The sequence below is a fragment of the Eleutherodactylus coqui genome, chromosome 12 (assembly GCF_035609145.1).
Source record: "Eleutherodactylus coqui strain aEleCoq1 chromosome 12, aEleCoq1.hap1, whole genome shotgun sequence".
Classification (NCBI taxonomy): Eukaryota; Metazoa; Chordata; class Amphibia; order Anura; family Eleutherodactylidae; genus Eleutherodactylus; species Eleutherodactylus coqui.
In genome coordinates this window covers 126831702-126854743 of record NC_089848.1, presented here as the reverse complement: position 1 = coordinate 126854743, position 23042 = coordinate 126831702, and the positions used below count along the sequence as shown (strand labels likewise).

Below are 23042 nucleotides of genomic sequence, written 5' to 3'. Positions count from 1 at the left end.
TGTGCGGGTGTTATTCCGCGCCAATGTTCTACGCCCATGTGCGGTAGCCTTCAGGGATTATTCAGGTGAGTGTATGTGTAAATACGTTCGCCGTGGTGGAACGTATTTTCACATGAATGAGGCTGATACATCCGTGCCAGCAGGTCAGTCTGTTTTTTTTTTGTGATCGAAATGCCCGTTCCCGTGCTCGCGTGTTACACCCTGCCCGTGGAATAGAATGGCAATTAGATGCCAAATTAGGTAACTAGTAGAGATGAGCGAACCTACTCGGCCACGCCCCTTTTTCGCCCGAGCGCCACGATTTTCGAGTACTTCCGTACTCGGGTGAAAAGATTCGGGGGGCGCCGTGGGTGAGTGGGGGGTTGCAGCGGGGAGTGGGGGGGAGAGGGAGAAAGAGAGGGCTCCCCCCTGTTCCCCGCTGCTACCCCCCGCACCGCCACGCCTACCCCCGCCCCCTGGCGCCCCCCGAATCTTTTCACCTGAGTACGGAAGTACTCGAAAATCGCGGTGCTCGATCGAGTCATTACTCGAAACGAGTATACTCGCTCATCTCTAGTAACTACCTTCCACTCCCTTTTTTTAAGCTGCCATAGAAGTCTACATGGAAAAAGAGAGAGCAGCTTGTATCTTTTCTTGGACAAAGATTTTGCGCAGAAAAAAAAACCCGAATCTATTGAATATTTCCAAGTGCAGAAACACCTCCGCAAATACGTTCGTCTGAATCCGCCGTTAGGGCTTATACAGGCAACCGTATTTACACATATATATCACCCATAAAACGCAGCCATGCGATGCACAGGATCTCATCTGCTCCATTCAGACCACCATTTCTTTTGTTGTGTAAAATAATGGCGCCTGGAAAAATAGCGCATATGCAACCATTTTTGGTCGCCCCCTATTTTATTTGCCACGTGAAAAGATAGTTCTTGCCCAATCTTTCAACATGATATGCAGCAAGCTCCTATAGACTTCTATGGCAGCTGGAAAAAAGGGAGTAACCCAACGTACAACCGAGGGAAAAGAAGAAGACCGCCGCCGTAATTAGGCGCTAATTGTCATTCTAAGGATTTCTGGCGATCATTGGTTTCCATCACTTCTGCGTATTAATATTCACGCGGTACCGCCCCCTGTGAATGGCATAAAATACGCAAATAAAGATCGGGACTCGATTGCGCCAAATCTTCATTCATGTGATTATACGGGCAATGTAAAACCGCACACGGCCGTGTGAAGGAGGCCTAAATGTGAGATGTCCTACATCTGGAACTCACGGACAGGGTGTCTGATGAGAGTTGTGTCAGAGAATCTCGGCTGCGACTAGAATATGGTGAATAGTCCCCTTTGGATGGATTTTTCGTGACGGCTGTAATGCGGCTTCCAATGTTTTCTTCCATAATGAAACATTGAAACTCAGTGTAACTTTCTGGGTTGGATGCGGCTTTCCTGCGACTCCTGGGTGACGCTGAGCGCTCTCAGCCGCAGTCATTAACGTGCCGGTCTTACATAGCAGATCACAAAGGGATGTGCAGATAAAAAATGGCAGTTTTCTATGAGAGCGGCGGATCACGTGACTCTCCAGCTGCTCATTTACAACGTTACAACCCAACAGATGTTCCACCTCCTCTTCCGGGAGACGTATAAATCACCCACTTCTATACTCCTGGAGGAAAATAACAGTCATTTTTGGAGCAGACAAGAAAAATGTTCAAAATAGCAACTTACTCCCATAAATCAGCAGAACATACAGTATCTGAGGCAACGCATGCAAGTGCCGGACGACTTACAGATGGGACCAGCGTGGCTTCAGAACAATTCTCACGTATGTAAATCAAATTGACATTTTGCAGCAAAATGTAACATTTCGTAAAAAGACACAAATATGATTTATGCAACAGGAATCCGGATCCATCTGACCAGGAGATGTCTTTCTGCTGCTCAGTGATACAAGTTTTGTGCTCTTTTGCCCGTGGGTGTTTCGCCTTTCTGTTTACTTAGACACAATGGTGCTGGAACTGGTCGTCTGCTGTTATAGCCCATCTATGTTAAGAAGTGACGAGCTGTGCTTTTGGACACAATAATTGGAACACAAGCGTTGTATTCAGGGGCAATTTGCCTGACTGTACAGGAGGAGAGCTTTAAACTAGAACAATATGGGAAGGGCAGTGAAAGGCCAGGTAAAAATATACAGGTAATTAATACATTTGAGACCCTCGCTATTAGAAGTGGAAAGAAATAACAAAGACAAAAAATTCAAAAGGCAAGTAGAGGAGCAAGAGACCCCGATCACAAACTAATATTTTTTTACACAAATGCCCAGAGTATGAGAAACAAACAAGGAGAATTGGAGCTCCGAACGCAGGAAGAGAAATATGATGTCATAGGCATCACGGAAACTTAGTGGGATAATACACATGATTGGATACAAGGCTTGAAGGATACAATGTATTTATAAGAAACAGACCTAATAAAAGGGGAGGAGGTGTTGTGTTGTATGTTAGGAGAACATTCATCTCCACAGAGATTCAAGCTTCAGAGCTGGGAGTTCTGTAGAAACTATTTGGGTAAGAATACAAGAAGAGAACATCAGAAAGGACACCATTGTAGGCATTTACTATAGGTCCCCTGGACAAGCAGAAGATATGGAGGAACTCTGTCTAAATCAGATGGCCAAGCTATCAAAAAAGCCCAACATAGTGATCATGGGAGATTTTACCTATCAGACTTTTGTTGGGAATCTCTCAGGTGAAAGTAATGGATCCAACAGATTCTTATCCACTCTTGCTGACAACTTTATCTTCCAAAAGGTAGAAAACAAAACAAGGGGATCTGCTATCTTGGACCTAATTCTTACCAACAGGGAGGGAATGGTTGAGAAAGTAAGGGTGGCTGGGACCTTAGGAGGCAGTGATCATGATATCCTTGAATTTGGGATAAAAAGGGGAGGAAGGCCTGAGTAGACTCAGACCTCAAGGTTGGATTTCAGAAAGGCAGATTTTAATGAACTCAGAAAGAGGAAGAATCCAATGGCTGGATGTTCTTAAGGACAGAAATGTCCAAGAAGGTTGGGAAATATTGCGAAATGACATTCTCAAAGCACAATCGTTACCAATCCCTAAAAGAAGGAAGAATGGGAAGCATTTATAGAGACCAGGATGGATGAACACAGAACGTGTACACGTTAAAAACAGAGAAAAATATGTTTATCAAATGGAAAGAGGGGAAAATATCTAAAGAAGAATATAATGGGGTCTGCAGAAACTGTAGGACAAGTGTCAGAAAAGCTAAAGCTGATAATGAATTGAGGCTTGCAACAGAGGCCAAAAGCAATAAAAAAGGATTTGGGGGTCAAAAGCAAACGAAAAGTCAAAGATGCTATTGGATGCTTACAAGATGAAAATGGTGAATTGGTTAAGAATAATGTGGAGAAGGTGGAACTTTTAAATTCCTACGGTATTTTGTATCTGTTTTCTCTTTGAAAGTAGATGGAACATCAACTGATCTTCCCTGTGCTATTGATGGAATAAAAGAATGCAGGCTATCTGTAAGCCAAGAGATGATGAGGGAACACTTAGCTAACTTAAAGGAATTCAAGTCTCAAGGTCCAGATAAATTACATCCTAGGATACTAAAGGAAGCAGCGGAGGTAATTGCTGAACCACTTCCCGTAATCTTTGAAAATTCCTGGAGAACAGAAGAAGTCCCAGAAGATTGGAAAAGGGCAAATGTTGTCCCTATCTTCAAAAAAGGGAAGAAGGTGGATCCGGGAAACTACAGGCCTGCAAGCCTGACTTCTTTACCGGGAAAGATCTCCGAACTAATTATTAAACATCATGTATGCAAGTACTTGGATAAAAATGGAGTAATTACCCAAAGCCAGCATGGGTTTTTAACAAACAAGTCATGCCAGACGAATCTAATTTCCTTCCATGGCAGAATCACCAACTGGGTTGATCAGGGAAATGCAGTAGATATAGTATATCTTGACTTTAGTAAAGCATTTGACAAAGTATCTCATTTTTACAAATGATCTGGAGGAGGGAATTGATAAGAAACTGATCAAATTTGCAGATGGCACAAAGCTAGGAAAGATAGCTAATAGAGATGAGTGAGCATGCTCTTCTGAGCTGGCTACTCGTTTGAGTATTAGGTTTCATGTAAGCTCACACGCACATTTCCTCATATATCCACCACAAAAGTAAATATTAGGGCTAATAACTAGCTGGATTAGGAGCGGGAGGTGATTACATCAGAAACAGATTATTTTTATTCCTCTAGCAGAAGAAAAGACTCCCCAAATATGACACTGAGGTAACACTTCTACTTTCTCACTGGTATGGACAGTTGATAGACCAAAAATGTTTGTTTTCCGACCACTACATCTGCACCTCCACCCATCTTCACCTTCTATATAGCCAGGGAGTAATACTTTGCTCAAGTATCCCCAAAATAGCCCAGTCCCTTAGGGGGCTAATAATAATCTTAGGTCATTGCTTACTACAGTGTGTAAGGGGTGAGCAGTACTCCACTCTCTCCTTACATGGTTTTGCAGTGGCCTGAGTACCAATAGTACATTAAGCTGCACCCTTTCCAGACCAGAACCTAGGAAGACTAACTGAGTACCGGGTTAGTGCGGTGCTTGCCATTGTTGTATAAAAGACCCCTTCACTAGTCCCATGGCAGGAGTCGGGTTAGCAAATGCACTGTGGTTGGCATGTTTGTGAAGCCCAGTATGTAGCTTCTGGGAGGAGGGTCTGCCCCTTCTTTAATGCGGGTCGTGATGTGCCTAGAACATCAGTGCTCAGAAGAAGCCTAGTGGCAGGGCTGGTGGTTTGAGGGAGGTTTCACCTCCCCACCCTGAAGTGAACCAGAAGGTTCTGGAAAGTTCTGGGTGCAGGGAAGCAGTCTATATAAAAAGATAGGACCAGCAGCACTGTGTGCGAGAGAGCAACAGTTGCTGTAGACGAGAGGATCAAAGACACAGCTACAAAGAACCCCCTAAGGAGAGACACAGCCGCAGATGAGAGAAACTAAGCATGGGAGCTGGATGTGCTGCTGGAAAGCATCAGCACTGAGTGTTAAAGGGGCAGCAGTGAGAGACTTAGCAGCTCAGTTGACTTGGCAGTGAGCGCTCTATTACCAGTGGCGTTAATAGCGCTGCTTCATTTTGGGGTTCAGCGTAAGCGGAAAGGCCTGGTGACCAGGGGTTGAATAAACTGACAAAAGGGCCTGGTGACCAGGGGCTGAATAAACCAACAAAAAGGGCTTGATGACCAGGGGCTGAATTAAGAGAGACAAAAGGATCTTGATGTGATAGCCTGTGAATGACAGAGTCTGGAGTAGCATAGTGGATTGGGCCACCATAGGACAATTGACATTACTGTAGCTTCAGGATGTAAGTGTGGCTGGGCCTCAGTTTGGTGTACGCAATGTGGGACTTAGGTTACTCTCAGACTTGCAAGAGGGGGAGTGGGTTCTTTAGTAGTAATGTGGTTCATGTGTTAATTTGTGTATGAAATGTACAATTTAAGAGGCCAGCATTACTGGGAGAAAATGTGACACTGAGTGTGACTGTTATATTTGACAACTACGGCGTCTGTGTGTCTCGGTAGGAGAGACACAGCTCCTATGGGGGGAAAGGTCTATTGTGAAAGAAGCAGTGTTTGGTAACAGCCTACAGCCAGCTAAACGGAGCAGGTGGCTGGCTGCGGCTCAGGCTGAGTCAATGGTCCCAAATGTTCAATTTTGTTTTGCCGTATGACATTAAAGTGTGATAGAGATGCAGACGGCATTTCATGTAATGCAATGTGGAGGTATCACACGCCCTCCCATGGAGAGAAAATATTTTATTACCGCAGCTCAGTAAAGTTCAGTTTTTTAAAAAAAAGTATGTGTCCTCCTCCTCCGTCTGTCACTGCCGCGCCGTACATAACACCACTATCCACCCTGCTTTAAATATATTTCCTACTATATCATCAGTGCACACACTGCAGGGAGGAGAAGCACACAGGTCTGCATGTGAGCTGCATACCTAAAACAGGAGCTTTTTTAATCAAGAGTATTTGCATAATTTGTCTTTTCTGGTACATTGGAACATTGAAAGTAATTTCAAACTTTGAAACTAAGTGAATTTTTGGGTTGTGCGAGGGAATTTGCTGACACAAGATGATTTTGAATGGACTTTCTGACTTATTATCACTGAAAGTAGGCAGATGAGGAGCGAACGGAATGCAAGGAATGAGTTACTGCTTCTAAATATTTTAAAAGACTAAAAAGGCAACTAAATGTTGTAATGGCTTAATAAAAAGCAACTATAAAATGTCTCAGAGTGATTTGTGATAAAAACATCATGAAGCGTACGAGCCCATCAATATTCATCTACTGATATGAAACATTTGTGGTAATAATGAATGACTTTTGTTGTAACATTTTCTTTAACATTTACGACCAGCTGTTCTATTCTGAACATCCAGGTTGGACCGGCTCACCAAAGTGCTAGAAGATCCTCCGGTGAGTCCGGTCAAGGTTCTGACTCAAAAAATAACCCAGCAGAAGACAAAACCATTTGTAGTTGATAATCACTTTGCACTAGGGTCTATTTCTTGTGGGATTATAGGCATTGAGCAGATTTCTGCTGGAAGCGGACAGCTCTGTTTCCACTGCGGTGGCCAGGCTTGGTATTACAGACACAGATCCCATTGAAGTGCATGGGAACTCTACCTGGAATGCCAAGCCTGGCCACCACTGTGGGAATGAAGCTGTCTGCTTCCTGCAATAAATGGCTCAGTGCCCAAGAACACTGGTCCAGAGAACAGCTGATCAGAGGGGATACCAGGTAGTAAACGCCCTCTGGTTTACTATTGGTGGCCTATACTAAGGATAGGCCCTCAAACGTTTACAACTGGACATCCTATAAAATCCCACACACAGATATATGTCAATATTATAAACCGAGATGGCATTTAGCAGCACCTTGACTTAGTTGGTGCGTGATATTAGGCAACATATGCTGCCAGAGTGTGAGAATCACTAGTATTCAGTTTCTTCTTTTTTATACTTGACTAGCTTATATAATGAATGTCGCCTGGGTTTCCACTCCTACAGCACATTCCAGTAAGCTATGTTTTACATTTCCTGGTGTGACAGTAACTACCTTTTTGGTTCATTTGGTCCAGTAATAACATTCAGATGTTGATCGTAGTCTTTGTGAGGATCATGTTGGAAACCTTCCAGCAACTAATTGGGATGCCTTACCACCCTTGATGGTTTTTTTCTCTTTTTGAAATTGGGCTTTATGCCATTCCAAGCCCTTGATGTCCTGACTCTTCCCCTCTCTTTTTGAATTTGCGCCTCATGCTCTTCCAATGTCTCAGGTCTCCTACTCTTCTGAGGTCTCTGCAGCCCTTGATGTCTTGGCTCTTTCCCACTCCTTCTTTAATCGTTGGTCACGTTCTTCTCTTGTCTCACTCGCTTGCAGTCATTTTACTTTCTTTGTTTTCAGATGGACTTGTCTGGTGGATTTCCGTTTTCCCATAGGCATTCTGGATCTACCACACATATGAATTATTCACCCCGCTGACTCACATAGCGTCTGATTTTACCATAGATTATACAATAGACCTCATTTAATGAAAATGTGTAAAAAAAAATGTTTGTCTCACACATCAACCAATCATCATTCCATAATCTGCACTTGTAAAATAAAGGCTGTGCTGTGATTGACTGCTATTGGTTGAAACCTCCCTAGTATTTTCAGTTGGTCATAAAGAGAATGTCTACCAAGTTTGGTTGAGATCCATCAAGGCATGTAGGCGCCTATGGAGATCAAACAAACATATTTTCACTTTTATATACAGTATATAGATTTGGTCTTAGTGATATCATTAACTGAGTCCTAAACTATAAGACTGAGTAAAGCCAATGGCGGCCTACTCTGCGGATAAAATGTATCCATTAGCGAGTGGGAACAAACAAATCCTTTTTTTTGGTCCGCATTATCCCTCCTCCCAGCGTCAGCAGCTCTCGGCACTCAGTAATGCGTAAGGTAGTCGTTTCTGACCTTAATCACCTGCAGTTTCCAATTCTTCCATTATCCGCTCCGCCTGAAATGCCGGTACCAGGCTATTACACACAGCTTGCCTTTCAGAAACTTGTTACTATTTTAAGTCCTGTTAAGTTTATTTTTGCACATTAAGTCTGCACGTTGGGCTCGTTTTTCATTTTCTGCTGCAGAAAACAGAATTTTTATGCTCTACGCACTTATAAGTGTTAATGGGATCTAAAGAACCGACTGCAGATATGGGAAGTGTATTCTTCATATTGTGCCATGTAATAGTTATATTGTATTGTATAGGGAACATTTACTGCAGAAAATGTTCAGGAAAGCCGTTATCGTACCCAGTGCAGGATTGACAAACCTCTTAAAGGGGAGGTAGAAGCAACTGATCCATGGCAGAATTGCATCAGCAATAAAAACCAATCCAAAAAATTAAAGGGGTATTTCACTGGATGGGTGAAAACTAATAGGTGGGGTCTGACGGTTGGGACCCTCACTAATACCAAGAACAGGGATCTCGTTTTGCCCCGTTGTCCTCACTTCCCAGTTGCTTTTCCTATGTCTCTGAATGGAGACCAGGCAGCGCTTAAGCAACGCTGCTTCATTAATTTTCAATGGCGCTGCCAGAGATAGCCGGGTACAAAGCGTTAGGTAATTTCCGTCAGCCTCATTGAAATAAATGGACCAGTGGCTGTACAAGTCTGACTGCCCTCCATTCAGTGATTCAGAAGAAGCATCCAGAAAGTGAGGAGGACAAGGAAAACGGGACACTCGTTCTGAGGATCAGTGGGGATCACAATGGTCGGATCCCCACCGATATATGAGTTTTCACCTATCCAGTGGACAGTTAAAAACTTGAAAATTCATTCCATAACTGGAATACCACTTTAAGTATCCTAGTGTAGCAGTGGCCCAGATATCACTTCAGGAGGAACATTGCCCCCACAAGATTGGCTGTCCAAAGAGGCTGGTGGTGGTCCTGGCCAAACCATAGCCAGCTGACAATGTCTGTGGCCCTTCCTTAGAATATGAATGCCATGTGTTTGGGTTTGCTCTGCATGACGTAAATAACCATATGTCTGCTATATAAACGTCTCCGAACTTTTATTTAAAAACAGGAAGTTAAACCTTCAGTGAAGAACCGGGGACGGGGTTTATTTCCTAAACTGTTCACACAGTTCTTTAACAAGCACAACTGATGGTATAATAAACTTGTGATAAACTTTTACAGGCTCTTTTAGGCAAAGTCTCAAATCGGCCCTTCACATTAAATCAGCATACAGTGCTTTGTTCACTATGGTGCAGAACGCCGATGTTCAAAGACGGGACTCCTAGTGAGGGAGCAGGGCTCCCCTGGGTGTACAGTGGAGAGGAGGAAGCAGCCTTTACAATTCAAGAAAGCCTCTTCTTCAGTCAGGCTGGGGTAAGGGTCTAAACATTCTCCCATGGAAGGTTGCCCCATGTGGCAGATTATTTCTCACACCTCTTGCCTCAATATAATCCAACACCCACGACCAGTAGGTATACACCTGGCTGGCAGCACCTCCATTTAGTCTATTGACCCAATCCTACGGTCTCACTATAGCATTCCCCTTTAGGCACTACTATTGGGCTGCTCTACAAATCCTTTTCATTCCACAATAGTCCCCCACCTGGTATTTGACACTAGTAGTATTGTTGTCTTCTTATGTGGCGGAGTGGCATTAGGCTCACCCCAGCCACCAGGGCACATGTTGCCTCTACACCCTGTACAGCTACGCTCCTGGTTTAGTCTTTCATGATATTCTACTACATTAATTATTTATACAAGTTCACTGGCGACACGGAAGCCTTATCGTGTCTGAATGTACTTACAGCAGCTTGCCGATGAGTATTTGATAGAATCCCATGAATCTTTACTTTTTCTTTCTCCATTTGATCGATGTTGACCCATAAATCCCGAGTGGCAGAATCTAATGGTCCAAACATTCTAGATGTATAATATTTGTGATCCATATCTTCCTGTAACACAAAAAAACAAGTATTGTAATAAAGTGTTTTCTTCTAAACTTCAAAACTGCTTTAGTTAATGTGCCATAAAATGTACAGAAAAAAGCTAAAGTTTTATGTAAGGTGAAATAGAAAAAATGCAATTGTGCCATTTACGGGGTGGTAAAAGTGACATTAACGTTATTCTGTAGGTCAGTGGAATTATAGCAATACTATGTTTATAGTTTTTTTTATGTTTTGCTATTTTTTTACATTAAAAACCCTTTTATTATTATTTTGATGACATATTCAGACTCCCATAACTTTTTAATTTTTCGGCAATTGGGTTGAGTGAGAGTTACTTTTTGTGGGGTAAAGTGCAGTTTCTATTGCAACCATTTTTGGGTAGATACAATGTTTTGATAATTTCTTATTAAGTTTTAGACAGAATTACTCCTCTCCCCCACCGCCTCACACACACACAGCTCTGGAGTTGTGTATTTTTTTTATGGCATTCACCAAGTAAAAAAAATAATGCAATATTTAAACAGCTTAGACTTCTATGGAGGCAATACAAATCATGTGGGTTTTTTTTTAATTGTTTTGATTGTTTTGTGGAGAAAACTTTAAGAGGGGGGTTTGAATTTTTAATTATTGAATTTTAAAAAATTTCATTTGTTTTAATTTTACCTTTTTTGCGCCCCATAGGAGACTTCAACTTGTAATTGTTTGGTTGCTAATACAATATACTGCAATACTTCAGTATTGTAGTAGATTGTACTTTCTAATGTTAGACTATTAAGCCCTGCCACAGGCAGGGTTTAATAGGCTTAACTACATGACAGCCCTGGGATACTTCATTGGGTCTATGACCCTACTATGTCAACCATTGGCACTGCAAGATCGCATCATGTGGGAAGCAATCATGAGTCAGAGTGGGAACCACCCTTGGGGCTGGCGGCTTACTGCCATGATCAGCATTGCCAGTGCCTATAAGCTTCTAAATGACTGTGACTAGAGCTTCGATTGTGGTTATTTGTGGCAGGTTTCCACCGTTTCAAATAGCTGGTTATACAGTAGGCTTGTCTCCCCAATCCATGTCATACCAAACCCACGCCTCTGTGACATACATGTAGATCACAGAAGATGAACGAGTTAATGTATAAGAAAAAACAAAAAAACTGATTTTCGCATTAAAATATAGATTTTCGCCATTGACACAGAATCCTCGCTGCATAAAGGGGACATTAGATATTCAGCACATCGACTCTCGGTTGTTGTATTCAAATTTGATCTCTTATCATTTAATTATTTCCTAATATTAAGATGATAACTCTGACTGATGGAATTATGCAAGGTACCACAATGAATTCTGGTCTCAAGTTCCTAAACATCCCCGTCTCACAGGTCATGGCAATTTATTTATTATTAATACTTCTGAAAAGATAGCTGGCAAAAAATGCCATTAATTGTTCCAAGGATAATCTTCTTGAGGTTAATTAGCTTATACAGATATATGAGGAGAAGGATTTTAGTGCAATTAACCTATTAAATAATACATCTGGAAGGCAGAGCATGAGAGGCTTTAGAAGAGCAATTAAACAATAAATTAGGCACCTGAATTTCTTGAATTGTCTTCAATAAATGCCGAAAATCCAAAATTTTAGCACATTAATTTATACAAGGTCAAAAATGACACGTGTGAGTATAGAAGAACGGCTGTGGATTATAAAGGCAATTAACTTTTTCAGTGTTCAAGGTTCAAAACTAATAGGCAAACTCCCGTAGAGGTGTCATATATTCAGAGATGATTTCTATACTTCTGTACACAGTACCGCATGGCATCATAAATGGGTCCGTGGAGCTTAAAGGGGTTGTACCAAGATTACAAGTTATCCCCTATTCACAGATAGGACATACCTTGCTAATCGGTGTGGGTCTCTATGCTGAGACTCCCATCGATCTCAAGTACGAGTGTCCCATGTCCCCCATAGTACTCATGGTAGAGTTATTGCACTCTCTGCAGTGCGGAGGTTGAATGGAGCAATGGTCATGCAAGCACACTGATGCTCCATTTACTTTCAACGAGACTGCAAAGATACCGAAGCGACAAGTGCTTGGTTATTTCCATCAGCCTCAAGCAAACAAATTGAGTACAGACAAGGCATACTTGGTGAGCACGCCATTCATTTTGATGCCAATGTGGGGCTGATCAACTCAGATTTCTCAGTTGAACTTGCCAGTGAAAGTCATGGCTGCTGGAGAGAATCCATAGCATTACAAGATAGCCATTCATATGAATGGCCATCTTGCATTACCAGGACAGCAGAAGGTCTTCCAAAATCGGAGCCGCTCTTCTTGAGGGTTATAGATAGGGGTCTCCAAGCAGAGGACCTGTCATGGTGCACCGGTGCAACATCTACTTTATGGAAGCTGGTGCATACACTCTGTCATATTCGGCACCGGATCACATCTTCTGATGGCATTTGGCCTGATTGGTTGGTGGGAAGGTGTTGTCCTCCGCTACTCAATCAGTCACTATTGTAGTATATATACTCCAGCCCCTCCTCTCACAGGGTGCCAGTTATTCCTCTGAATGTGAAGTTCTGGTTCGTCTGGTGCTACCTCACAGTCAGATAATCCTTGGTGTCCATACCGATATTTCTGGTGTTATATATTCTTCCTTATACTGTGGTATTATTGTTGGTGACATCTGACATTTGTCACCCCCTTGTCCATCTGAGGAATAGTTTAGGTTGCCCCTAAGTTCTTGCTTTAAGGCAGTTTTTTTTCCAGATTAGTCAGAAAGGATGGGGTGGTGGTCAGTATTTCACACTTAACACTTTTGACAAATAGTAGATTAACTTTTGGATCTAAAGCTGGGCATTATTGATGAGCGAACTTCGCCCCAGATCGTTGAAGTTTTGCAAAAAGTTCAGTTTGGTCCGAATTAGTTTGAACGGAACTTCACCAAAACCCCTAAAACTGGTGTATAACACCTATGAGCCATAAGAGTGTTCCACAGGGCTTTTATAGCTCTTAGATGGTGTTATACACCAGTGTTCAGGACTAGTATTGAGGAAACCTAACCAGTAGAACTGTGCTTCAGGAAGCACTTTGCTAAAAGCTTAGTTCGGGATCAGATCGAACCAAACCATTAGCAAAGTTCAACCTGAAACGGGATTCTACTGGTTTGTTCCGCTTAACACTACTGGAGATCCATGCAGATGTTCTATGAGTTTTTTCAATTTCAGCTAACATGATGCAATGTATTTCTGTGGTCTTTAGTTGACCCTTGTTAGTTAAAATTGGAAATTCAATTCTTAGGTCAAACCTGGACCATGAACAATGGTTGGAAATGATTGTGTTGGTCTGTTAATCCCTCCTTCAGTGCAATGTCTGTGGTCCTTCACACGAGTATATAAAGAAGCATCTGGAAACAATACATTTTGGTATTTTAAAAAGTCGTTTAACTAAAATTTACAATTATAAGCTCAGTTTTCCTACTGACTAAAGCTTCCTTCCTGTTTTTCCAACAAGATCTTCAGGGTTCTCCTGGTCTACTTTGTGGTGGTGTCATGATCCACCCATCCTCCTAGCTATGACACCACTCCAATAGTTCATGAAAAAGTTTGAAACTCAATAAGCTGTTCAGCTGGCACACATAATTGGTAATGACCATTCCCCGCTCTTCGGGGATGAAGTTACTGTTTATTTACAACATTGTATCCCATTGAAATACAATTAAAAGTGTATACCCAAGCCAAAATGTGTTTTCACAGAAGACAAAATGTATTGCAAAATCAGGGATTTGGAGAGTTGGAATTTTGCCCAGAAGCAATTTAATATTCTCAAATGCCTCCTAACACATTTTGGTGTATATAATGCCATTCTATGCCCAATTTCCAGTGAGGTCACTTGGCAGAGTAATGACAAAGAAGTAATAAAAACAAATAACTACTAGACTCAATAAGCTGATACAATGCATTGCCTGACCCATGAAAATCCTAATTACATAGTTGTATGCTTATAATTAAATGAGGGAAAAGTAAGCCTTGAAGTAGACAATAAATTGACAAACCCGTTTTTATGCTCAGAAGAAGTCATTTTTCAATGTCACGGTCTTTTCTTTTACATTATGAGGCAAGGTCGAAGCATGATGTCAGAGCGCTTTTTAGAGATTTCCACTAAAAGGACAAACATCCAGAAGTGCGCCCTCCCCGCTTCATGCACATTAATAATAATAATCAGCGGTATTTATATAGTGGATGAATATTATACAGAACTCTACATCACTTGATATTGGGTTCTGTTCCCGTTGGAGCTCACAATCTATGATCACCTATGTTTTTGGAGTGTGGGAGGTAACCGGAGTACTCATAGGGAACCCATGCAAACACGGGGAGAACATACAAATTGCATGCAGATGTACATCAACAATTTTTACAACCAGATCATTTTTAATTTTGCCTAACGCAACCCAAGAGAAGCAAAGATGGCCGAACCACTTCTCTGACTACCTAAAGCAACCCAAGAGAAGAAAAGATGGCCGAACCACTTCTCTAACTACCTAAATCAACCCAAGAGAAGGAAAGATGGCCGAACCGCTTCTCTGACTACCTAAAGCAACCCAAGAGAAGGAAAGATGGCCGAACCGCTTCTCTGACTACCTAAATCAACCCAAGAGAAGGAAAGATGGCCGAACCGCTTCTCTGACTACCTAAAGCAACCCAAGAGAAGGAAAGATGGCCGAACCGCTTCTCTGACTACCTAAAGCAACCCAAGAGAAGAAAAGATGGCCGAACCACTTCTCTGACTACCTAATGCTCAGATGGCCCATGTTTACATATGTAACCACCAGGCACCTTGTAGTTAAATAAATAAATCTTGGTATTTGTATAGCGCCAATTTATTCCGCAGCGCTTTCAGGTAATTATTACTTATTACCTCCCACCTTGCTGGGTTCTCATTTTACCGACCTCGGAAGGATGGAAGGCTGAGTCAACCTTGAGCCAGCTACCTGAATCGTGCAGGGATTGATCTTGCAACCTTCAGGTTGTAGGCGAGAGGTTACACTCTGCGCTACACGAGGCTACTTCTATCGCACTGGACCTACAACACCATGGAGATATATACAGTAGACAGTGCTGTAAGTTCCGATTCATGGTATTTTTAGCATTTTTTTCAGGGGAGGGATTTATTTCTATGGCATTCATCATGTGGCACACACATTTCATGCAGTAGGTTACCTTTATTCTACGGCCATCATGAGTATGACACCAAATTCATAAAGGTTAGATTGTTTTACTACTTTTGCACACAATAAATATTTTCTTTTCACCATATTTTTGTGTGCCGCCAAATTCACGGACCAGAGTATTCTTTGTTTTCCATTAACAGAGCTGTATGAGGCCTGTTTTATGTGGGACAACTTTAGCGTGCGGCATATAATATGTATTATATCACAGCGCAGGTTGTTAGGTGGAGTTTTTTTTTTCAATATTTATTTTGCGAAATGGGAAATATTTTTTTAAATGTTCGGCAAAAATGTTTAGATGCAACAGTCAGCAATGACTGCGGCATCTGCAGGGAAAATGGTGTATAGGGGTGATTATATGAGCAAGTCCTCATTTTCTTCACTCCTTTTCTGGGAAAAAAAACCCATATGTGACAATCAGAAAGCAAATATGCTCTCTGATTGATTGGTGGGGGGGAAATATAACATGAAGAAAAATTCATGTCTTCTCTTCCTGGGACAGGAAGATAGACAGGAAATCACAGATCTTTGGTGCCGCTGGTCTCCCCTCCTCCTCACTCTCTGTACTGCACACTCTGACTGAAAAGTGACAGCTGACAATTCAGTATTCCAAACTCCACTTCAAGCGGCTGAAGCTCCGGTTATTTAATCATCTTGACTTTAAGATGACATCAAAACACGTGCACTGATAGAACTGGCGCTACAGTCGAAGGAATTACAACAGGCTCTGTTTGTCCAAAACTGTCATGTCCTTTTCCTGCAGAACTAACTGAGCTCATCCAAAACTGTTAAACACTGGTTCAATAAAGCCTTTAAAGGCAGGGTGGCCTGTGTTCTTCCAGAATCCCCTTAAGAACTTTTGTTTACAGTTTTAACATTGAGTGTGTGTATGTATGTGGTGGGAGGGTTTCTCCTTGTGGAGAGCACCACAAGGTTGTAGGGAGTCTTATAGGCCATGCAGTGCTCCATGGGAAAGAAACTATGCAAATGAGTGATGGAGTAATTCCTCCACAGTGCCATCTACTAGAAAGTAGCTACCTATGAATCAATATCCAACATGTTTAACATGATAGGTGGCGCTGTGGAGGCAATATACGATTACTTATTTACACAGTATTAAAAGTAGCAGTATTTATCATCTGAAATACTCCATTTACATAGAATAAGGGACTTCGTTCAAACGTTTCTAGTCCAAAAGCAAATACTGCATCAGTAAAGTGCCCACAGGAGCAAACAAAGATTAGCATTAACAAAAAAATAAAACGAGCCGCCTTCCAATTGAGCGCGCTCCATAAAATGTTCTAGACACATTCACATTAACCTATTTGGGTAAGTCCTGGCACGCGGACTGTAACTCTGAGCTGCACAGACAGACTGTGGTGTCAGGAAGCATTGTATGAAATGGCTGGAACCAACAGATTTGGCCGGATCTCGATGGAATACCGGGCGCAGTGACAATTGCATCGCAAACAATAGGCAGAAGACAGAACGTCCTCACATTCCTGAGGGGAAGGAACATTTTGATATTTTAGTCTACCAGGAATAGGAAGTCAAAAAAAGTGAAATAAAAACTTACAAAGTGCGCACAAATAAAGTACCGTAATGTCCCAAGTAGGTAAAGTTAAAGGGAGTTGTCTACTTTGGATATTGCTTTTTTTGAAAGTTCTATTAATTATACGCCTACTGGTACCCCTAGCAATCAGCTATAACCTCTAGGTAAAACTAATAGCCAGTGCTGAATTCCGTATAGCACCTCTGGTGGGGAAACAAAGCATTACACAGTTCACATTAAAATCAGTGGGCTACCCAAACAATGCATGGACATGTGGGGTCCTCCTGACCATGACATGTTCTCTTTCTATCTGCTCTCTGCTCTGTTTGGCCACAGGCACACAGACGGGTCGGATTTTGCATGCGTGGTCTTGCGATTAAATCCGCCCCTGTCGGCATCCGCGCGTACCTGTATTTTCTCCTTTTTCCCTGCATTGTGGATGGTCTGCATGGCTCGTCGTCAGACATGCATAGTACAGATTTTTTTTTTAATTGCTGCTCTTCTCTCAGAATCCGCGGCCCGTCCACAATATGAATTGTAGACGGGCCGCGAGTCGGACAGCTTCTATTGACTTTAATGAAAGTCGTTTGTGCGAGAATCGCAGTAAAATAGCAAGCGGAAACCACAATTGTGAATGAAGAATCATTTTTCCATAGCATGCTGAGCCAACCAATGCTGCACGGGATGAACCAATTAGAGCCATTGCTTTCTGGAGGCGGGATTTATGAATCTAGCAACCTGGATGTGATCTTCTGTGGGCGAACGAGGACTGCAAGACGCTTGGCGGAGAGCAGCAGGAGGACCCAGACTGAGCCGGCTAGGTAAGTATGTTTTGGTTTTTTTTAGAGTGCAGCTAGGGCTTAGTTTCAGGGTAGGGCGTAACCGCTGGGACAAAGCTGTGACATAACTGTGATTTTGTAGCTGCGATATCGTCGCCCGTGTGAAAGAGGCCTGAATGGCATCATTTTGGGGTATATATAATGTATTTTAGAACTTTTAGGATTTTTTAGGGGGGAAGGCAGGAAGATTGGAAGAAAAAAAATTCCGCCATTGTTTTTTGGATTCCATTTTTATGGCATTCAGTATGCAGAATAAATAGCATGATAACATTTTTCTCTGGTTCAGCACAATTCCAGCGAATCAGTTTTTTCATGTTTTGCTATCTTTGCTCACTTTTTGAGATTTGATTTTGTGCTGCCTCATTCCAGTGTTCCTATTTTACCATGAGCAGAGCGGTATGAAGACTGGATCTATGCCGGAGGAGCGCCGCTCTTCATTTCTCATATAGCATTTTGATAACATTTTATTCTGTTTAGTTTTTTTTTTTTCTAGAAGCAAGACTAACACAATCTGCAGTTCTGGCGCACTTTTATTTTTTATTTCTTTTTCCGGCAATCACCATGCAGCATAAATAATATGCTAAATACATTCAATAATCAATAGGAGGTTCTAATGTTAAAAGCACATCGAATGAAGTTCGCAAATTTGTGCGCTACGGTGCAATAAAAAGGAGGCTCCATAAGGAAACATGAGAGATAAATAAAATCGCGAAACACGGAAAGATAAGACATGCTGCAAATTTGTTTTAACTCCAAATGAGTGAAAACATCACAAATGGAACGAAAATATTGAAAATAATTGGTTTCATAATCCTGTGTTTTCACTCAAGTAACGCGCCAAAATGTGTGAAGGCGCCCTCACAAATCTGTGTCAGGTTTTAATTTGTGGGTTGTACTGTTTGATGGCACCTTTTGGTGATCCATGTGACTTTTTGATCACTTTCTATTCTTTTTTTTCATAAGGTGAAATATGCTAAATTACTTGATGCCATATATTTTTTTGTTAATTTTGCATGTCATGCATGCATTGTGCAGGATAAATGGTATACTAACCTTTTTGCATGCAACATTATGAATGCGGCGATACCTAATATGTGATGATTATTTTTTTTACAAACATAGTAAGGGGGGAGAGGTGGGGTTTTTACTTTTTGATTTGTAAAAAATATTTTTTACAATTTTTTTTTATTTTTGCCCCACTGGAGGACTTGAATGTCACTGGATTTGATGGTTTTTACAATATGCTGCAATACTTCAGAATTGCAGTGCATTATAAGGTCCTGGGGCCCCATTAAACAATGGTTACAGGCCAGTGAGTCGGAACAAATAGGCACCACAGAATCAATCTGCATGAAAGCCTCTACCCTGTTGGTAGTCATAGTGGCCTTGACAACACATGTGGGGATCATGGCCATGAGGCTGTCATGTGCTGTATCAGGCCACGCTAGATGAGGGCTGAACTGCTCTGTTTCATATTCAATTCTTGGCTTGCCCACCCATCTGATGCTACACAGATATCTCTGGAATGATGGACAGTTCACTGGAATGATGAACTCTTCACTGGAATGATGGACAGTTCACTGGAATGATGGACTCTTCTCTGGAATAATTGACTCTTCTCTGGAATAATGGACTCTTCACTGGAATGATGGACAGTTCACTGGAATGATGAACTCTTCACTGGAATGATGAACTCTTCACTGGAATGATGAACTCTTCACTGGAATGATGAACTCTTCTCTGGAATGATGGACTCTTCTCTGGAATGATGGACTCTTGTGCATCTCATTGCAGTCAAACAAAATGGAACTTCAATAAAAGAGCACAACAGGCAGCCTTGACCGGGCTGCAGGAAGACTCAAGTGTCCCACAATCAATGTATCGCTGGCAAATAGCAAAAAGTCAAAGTCGTCTTGGAGAAGCCTCAGCCGAGGTCTCATGCTTCAAGTCCTTTTTTAGGATTTGTCTGCCCATACACCAGGTTTACTCATGGAGATTTATTCATAGCCCTCAATCCGCTGCTGGTGGAATCACAGTAGCAATATAGTGAAGGATGAAGAAGCTGGACCGACCCTCAGCAGTAACAAAAAGTCAGCGATCCCGTCGCTTATTCACACTGCCCAGGGGGGCTTCCTGCTGGTGGCGCTGTAGGGTGCAGCTTCCATACACTGCAACTCCGACTGCTGCACCACACTCCCCCGGAAATGGGAACACCATCACACTATATCTATGTGCCAAGCCAAAGGTCCCACCCCTCCATCCTCCACCACCGCCTTAAAGGGATAGCTCACACAATGTGGTACTTCATAGTGTTTTCATATTATCAATAAAGATCAAACGCCCTCCTCCTTCTTACAATCACATTGCAGGGATCTGATGGGTGACAGAAGGAGCCTTTTACATGTTGTGGTCGCATTGACTGTGGCATGTAAAGGGTTAAAAAGCTGGAATCTGCAGTTTCATCACAGTATTCTGATACAGCTTTGTAAGAAAGCACAGCATCCAAATAAGGCATAACAGTGAATGCAATATAAAGACGTATGGGCAGTCAGTAAGGGGTTAAAATGTGACAGGCTTATGAAAAGTTGTACAATGCTGATACATTTGTCTGCAGATATGGAGTCACCCAGTTGCTATAGTAAGGCTGCACCCAATGTTGTGAATTTTTAAAAAGTTGCAATTTTTAAATCTGTCTAAACCCTTTTCTAGATACTTTTGAACCGCGGAGTGAGAGGTGTAAGTCTTCTGTTCTTTTTGGCACAAATCAATAGTTAATTTGTCTAAATCGATTTGTGCCAAAGAGAAGTTCAACGAACGCCAAAATTCTGGTGCGGCACCAATAGTAATGTGTAAAGCTGCTGTCACTCACACGTGAGCCGGAGGGCGCTCTCTGATATGCCAGACTCATGCCTGAATCCTGTGGGTTTATGAAAGACAAACAGCACAGAATTCTCCATTTATGAATATATACATTTCAACCAGTAAACGACCACCCACCGTAAATGCATGGTAGGTGGGCTATGTAGCAGGCTGGGGAGCCAACCCTATCCACATACAGCAGGTGCCTTTAACTACATGGATCCCAATCAGCAATAATCAGCTAAATGGAGGAGGGGCCTCCTCTGACGCCAAATCACAAGACATGACCATAGGGTGCTGATAGGTTCACATGGCAGCCCAGAGCCTAGTGAAGGCTCACAGAGCAGCCATGTGTTGCCAGCTAGCATTGAGAGTACAATACACTATGTTGAAAAAATTAGTGGGCAAATAGCGATGAAACTGGATTTTATTCACATTTTCAATACTGTGTTGGGCCGCCTTTGGCCTCAATGACTGCAGTAACACTCCGCGCCCGCTTTCTAACAAATTCCCATAGATGTGAGGAGGGATTTGCCTCCATTCCTCGAGGTGAGCTTCTGGTAGAGATGTGGGGGATGATGGGCAAGTTGGGCATGGATACAGTATTCTAGTTTAGCCCAAAGATGCTTAATGGGATTGAGATCCAGACTTTGGGCGGCCTATAACGTTTGGAGATGTTCTGCTCTTCAAACCAAGCCTTAACACTGCCTGCTGTATGACATGGTGCTTGGTCATCTTGGTAGAGACACAGAGTTGTATTGCCACAGGGTAGGTAATGCCACATTGTCTGGGATGTCTCTGTACTCATTGGCATTGAGGGTGGACTTCAGTATAACCAATGGCCCTAGTCCTTCCCAGCAGAAACACCCCTACACCAAAACAGAACCTTCACTGTTGGGACGATGGAGTCACATAGAAACCGCTCTCCAGACAGCTGCCACACCCAAGTGCAGCCATCCGATTGGAAGATGGTTTACTGTTGTTCATCTGCCCACAACACTTGTTTCCACTCATTTACAGCTCAAGAACGTCGCTCCATGCACCATCACAGGTGCCTCTGTGCATTCACTGCTGTAAGGTTTGTCTTCTATGCAGACGTTTGTCCATGCTAACACTTCACATGCTGTTCCCTATGGATGGTTCTGATGATAATGGATGTCCCAATGTCCTGTAAGACCCCCTGAGCGAGGACAGACGATGTATGATGCCTTCATAGTTTGTACAAGGCTTCGTTGTGCATGTTCTGTCAGTTTACGAGATCTCCCTGAATGTGGCGGCACCGCACACAACGGATGGTCTCCAACTCCCAATAAGATGGCCAACGGGAGATTTTGGAAGGCCCAAAATGCTGTGATGCCTAGTACTGTTTGGTTGCTCAGGTGACATCCCACCACCATACATCTGGAGAATTAGATGTCTGCACAGCCTGTGAAATTCCCCTCGTCTCCTTTCTACAGCATACAGGCAGCACCTGACTTCAGAATACACCTGCTCAGGTAGAACACTCTTATCTCCTAACTCTCCTGCAGTGTTTTATGGTTAGCTCATGTACGCTCACTTTTCCTTTCACTTTCTCTACTGCTCTGCTCTAGCAGCAGGTCAAGAACCACCTCTAATTATCTACTCTGGCTTCTGGACAACCAGGGTCCAGTGCAGAGCGCAAGGGAGTGAACACTCTTCCCCGGGCACTAAGAGCTAATAGCTTGAACAGTGTAAAACATTACAAAAGAGTGAAAGCAAGATAAAACAGTGTGATTATCAACATTGGTGCACAAACAGTAAATGTTCCTTGGTCAGACCCCTTTACATCGGTGTCTGTGGAGAAGCAGCTCTTATATTTTCCACCATTTCCTCTATGTGGGGGTGTTTATTTTTTCCAGTTGACTTTAATACCAACATGAGGACGTCTCCTGGAGACAGTTATGTGTTTGTTTTCTTTAGCAGCTGTTGTTAATAAACACAAGTGTCTCCAGGTTAGCCGGGCTCACAGGTTGTCTCCAGGTTGGCCGGGCTCACAGGTTGTCTCCAGGTTGGCCGGGCTCACAGGTTGTCTCCAGGTTGGCCGGGCTCACAGGTTGTCTCCAGGTTGGCCGGGCTCACACAAGCGGGTCGGATTCCATGTGCAGATATTTGTTGCAGAAGACCCGTGAATGTCACGTATGCATATGTACGCATATGGACAGCATATCGCCCCCGCGGAAGAACGAATTTAAGCAGGGAATGATGTCAGAAGGTAGCCCAACCCTCTGGAAACACCCTCCTACCGCTCAGGCGACCGCCCTGGCGACATTCCCTTGTGCTGTTGTGGTGAGATATCCTGAGATCCTTCAGTACGGGATGGGGCTCTCTCGGCTCGGCTGGTTTATACTACTTTTTTTTGGAAGTAGTATAAACCATTAAAAAAAACAAAAACCTTCTTGTGGAAGAAAAGCAGAGGCTGCAGACAGTCTGGATGGGGCGCTGCTCCCCAGACTCTCCTGTATTGTCTGCCCACAAATTACTGCTTTCTTTATT

General features: G+C 42.6%; 1 protein-coding gene across 1 annotated transcript in view; it reads right to left on the bottom strand.

Annotated features, from left to right (window-relative positions):
• The window catches only part of PLXDC2 (plexin domain containing 2), a 488455-nt gene that overhangs the window by 249820 nt on the left and 215593 nt on the right, over nucleotides 1-23042 (bottom strand). The window contains exon 3 of the mRNA XM_066585333.1: nucleotides 9908-10054. Within this exon, the coding sequence (XP_066441430.1) occupies nucleotides 9908-10054 (147 nt within the window). The remainder of the gene's footprint in view (nucleotides 1-9907; nucleotides 10055-23042) is intronic.